Here is a 3950-nt window from a genome sequence, read left to right on the forward strand (position 1 = left end):
CATAATGCCGGCCATATCCGCGAAGATATGGAAGAGGTAGAAAGCTAGAGCAACATCGCCCTTATTCCCGAGTAACGACTTCACATTCTTGATGTTCGCGGGCAGGTTCTCAGCTTGCAGAAATTGACCGAAGTTGAAATCCACCTTCAGAGAAGTCTCGATCAAGAGCTGGTACTTGTCGGGAAGACGACAGTAGCTCGGGAGCACCTCAGGCGACCTGCTCAGGATGTACGACAGACCAGCATCGTGGTCCTGATATCCTGGAGCCAACTCCTCTCTGAAGTCCTTCATCTTACCCAAGTCATGTATCGACATGAAGCAAAGCATCGCATCGACAGCATCGGGCTCTTGCGGGTCGGTCAGCTTAACGACGTTCCTAACCCACCGCTGAAGATGACTCCAGTTCTCCCTCGAGAGCCTGTTGCTTGGAGGTTGGTTCCGCACAAAGTCGTCATACCGATCGGCACATACCCAGAATACCGAGAGCAGCGCACCCATAGTACGCCGGAACTCAATATCAGCTGGGTCAAGTGCAACAGCAGCACTTTGATCGGGAGTAGTATCGCTTCGCCCGCGGAAGTAGGAGAGCTCAGGGAAAGTTTTCTTCGCTCTCGACACGAACTCCTCATCAGTCAGCGTACAGTCCTTCGAGACGATGTCCATAGCTAACTGATGACCACACACTTGCAGCTTCGGCAGGGCAACCCGGCGACCTTCTCGACTTCCGAGCAGAGCCCCTTCCTTCCTCGCGGCCTCCAGCAGAACGTCAATGACAGCTTTCTGGTGATTAGCAGCAGCAAAATGCAACGGCACCCAGCCCGAGTATTTCGCTTGAGCCCAGAGATCGGCGTAGCCTCCCGAGATCATAGCTTCACAAGCCATAGCATTGCCTGCTTTGGCAGCCTCATGGAGAGGAAGCAACCCTTTGTCGTTGTAGACATTCATATACTTCCGCACACATTCGCTCAGCTGCGGCAGAGCCACGAAAATAGTAAGCCGTCGATTCCGCGCAGCTGCATGCAGCGGCGTGTCACCGTCATGTTCGCTGGGCTTCCAGTTACAACACCGCCTCTCGAAAAGCTTCTTGAATTTCGATGGACTCCTGTCCACGACCATGTTCAGAAAAGTGTTCCACCAGTCGTCCCCATGCGAGCCGGCCCCAAGCAATTCTTCTAGAGAAGGTAGTTCTTCTTCGTCCCGGAGGCCCCTTGTCAAAGCTCCGCTCGCCAGAAAATCCTGGAAGGAAGCAAAGACGAACCGATATAGCTTCGAGGTCTCCTTAGAACCCGCCAGCCTAGCAAGGAGCGGCAGGCGACCTCTACTGATAGACAGAGAAAGACCTCTCCAGGCTGCCGAGTTAGACTCAGTTTTGACGAGACCCCATCTCACAACGTCGTCCTCCGAGAAACGGTTCTTCCGCTCGACCATCATAAAGAAAGCGATCGTCTCCAAGAGGGTTCTGTATCGGTCAACAGTGTCCTTCACCTTAGCACGGTCGGCTTGATGCTTCATAACAACCCTCTGGAGCAACACGGACATCGAAACTCGGTAAACATCCGAGATCGACAAGCTGTTGGGATCGCCTTGTGAACCGTCGTCGTCGGCGTTACAGTCCGCTGATCATGCGCTCGCGAGACGCAAGCATTGGAGGGGCTGGGGTACATCGGCCCCGAGAGGTCCTCCTCATCGAGGGGCTGGGATTCGATCCTCCTCATCGTGTTGAAGCTGGCATTGGAGGTCCGACCAGAAGAGCGATCCCTACACAAAGAACTGATGCTTGCCCTTCTGCCCGAGTCCGACCGGACTGGATGCTTCTGCTCCCAATAACATAGCAGCATGTTCAGGCAAGCCGGGGTGTTGATGAACTCGACGCCCTCTGGCGAACTGGCGACCTTATCCCGGAACTCGTTCAGAAAGTCCTCGAACTTCGCAGCACTAGCCTGACCAAGGCGAGCATTAGCCACGAACCGACATTGTTCAGCATCCAGCAACGAGAGGCTCGAGCCTTCAAAACCTGAAGCTGTCAGACTCTCTTGCGAGTGATCACTGAGGTAGCCCTCCCTAACGGTGCAAACGACACGATGCTTATTGACAGCAAGCAATGAGAGTAGCTTCTCTATTGTACACTTGGCAGAGCCAGCTTCCTCGAGACCATCCATGAGAATCAACAACCGACCGCTAGCGAGCATCATTCGCATCAGATACAGGCGGCTCGACTCGTCGCCAAGACGGGATCTCATCCAAGCCTCCAGCAGGGTCTCTGGATCAGGACCGTCGGCATCAGTGTCGAGCAAGCAGCAGGAGTTATCACCGGCAGCAGCAGCACTCGAAGAGGACGACGTGCTCAAACGTTCATCAGTATGTTGAGTCAACAGGACGTAGTTCTTGGCGAGCTCCCTCACAGGAATCACCAGAGGCAACAGATCGTTCTGACTATTCAGACAGTAGATGACCAACCTTCTGAGCAAACAGCTCTTTCCCGACCCTGGAGCACCAGAGACCAAGAACTGCCGCGCGAAGCACTTGCCGTTGAGCCGATCGTCAACACGCCGAATACACTGCTCTATGTCGAACATAGTATTATGACCAGCACCTTCCCTCCACGGCACCAACCGAAAGTTCGCACAAGCCTGCATCACATCCATCTGATGACCACTGATCGAGTCAACCTCATAAGCATATTGAGACTTCATCATAGCTCTGTATCGGACCGCTTCCTCCTCAAACTCAGCCGAGCTCAGCAGAGAGCCTGTACGGAGCCGACTATCAGGTGATGCCGGATTCACAGCAATATCCTCCAAAGAGAGAGGCGCCAGCTCCTCGCCACCATCAACAATATCCATAAACTCCTGCGATGAGTCATTAGCTGACCGACAGACCAGTGGGAGCGTAAGAGGATAGTTTGGAGCCGCATTTATCCACTCGATCAGATTGATAGAACACCCCTCCGACAGAGGCCCACCCATTGCCAATAAGATCTTATCGCAAAGCATATCAATATAGTGAACAGCAATCAACTTCATCCATGGAGGCACGTCCGCATAGCCCACGATACGCGATGTCTCACGAAGTAAGGGCAACCAAAGTTGCAGCGAGTCCAAATCGACAGAGCTGAGACCTCCGAGCTGCTGCAACAGGCGTTTATGTAGCATATGCTTCAGACTAGAGCGGAATCCCTCTTTGAAGAGACGACGCATACGTCTTATATTAGTCATAACATAGCTCAAACCTCGACCGCCTCTGCTCACCGCTACTCTCGAGGCCCACGGCGAGTCGCTGACCAAACGTCGTAGATTGGTTTTCGAATATCGGTCGGTCCTACTCACTGATCGACCACCAATTCTTGTACCATATGCATCCGCGAACGGTCGCGGTTCGCGCGGGTCGTCACTTGTCGCCGAGACAAAGCTAGAATTGGTAGTTTCCCTACTGGGGGGAAGCGGGGAGCCACTGTCTGGTCTCAAACACATCGCTGGCATCGATAGCTGTTTCAACGGTGTGCCAGGAGGAGCAATATCAGATGACTTCACAGTAGAGGTCGTAGAGGTATTCCGCTCACAATCCAAAGCTGAGTTCAGGCCCTCGTGGCGTGATGCCGTGCTGACCAAGTTCCTATCAACGTACTGCAACGCTTGACGAATTGCATCAATGGTGACCTTAGCGTCAGTAGTCAGCCGGCCCTTCAACATCGGCGCCTTGTCCGCAAACCCATCCTTACAGGCAGCATCAATAGCAAAATGCAGCGCGATATCAGAACCCCTCAGCGAACACAGACGAGGGTAGAGCCGTTCGGCTAGCTCCAGATCAATCCTGAGCCAGTCCGACATCAACTTTGGGTGCATTTTCGGCGGACCACACGCCTGCAGTGAGTTGAGGAGCATATTGACGGCTATGGGTATACACGCATACTCCAAAAACATACAGACTTCCATTTTAGCCAAATCTGTGCA

The 3950-nt window shown here is 53.3% G+C and overlaps 1 protein-coding gene across 1 annotated transcript in view; it reads right to left on the minus strand.

Moving 5' to 3' along the window:
* Pmar_PMAR017350 (hypothetical protein) overlaps nt 1-3950 on the minus strand; it is a gene marked incomplete at both ends in the record, with an annotated part of 8143 nt that overhangs the window by 2620 nt on the left and 1573 nt on the right. The window contains 2 exons of the mRNA XM_002772074.1: nt 85-1521; nt 1611-3889. Coding sequence (XP_002772120.1) covers nt 85-1521; nt 1611-3889 — 3716 coding nt within the window. The remainder of the gene's footprint in view (nt 1-84; nt 1522-1610; nt 3890-3950) is intronic.

Source organism: Perkinsus marinus (assembly GCF_000006405.1).
Source record: "Perkinsus marinus ATCC 50983 genomic scaffold scf_1104296962102, whole genome shotgun sequence".
Classification (NCBI taxonomy): Eukaryota; Perkinsozoa; order Perkinsida; family Perkinsidae; genus Perkinsus; species Perkinsus marinus.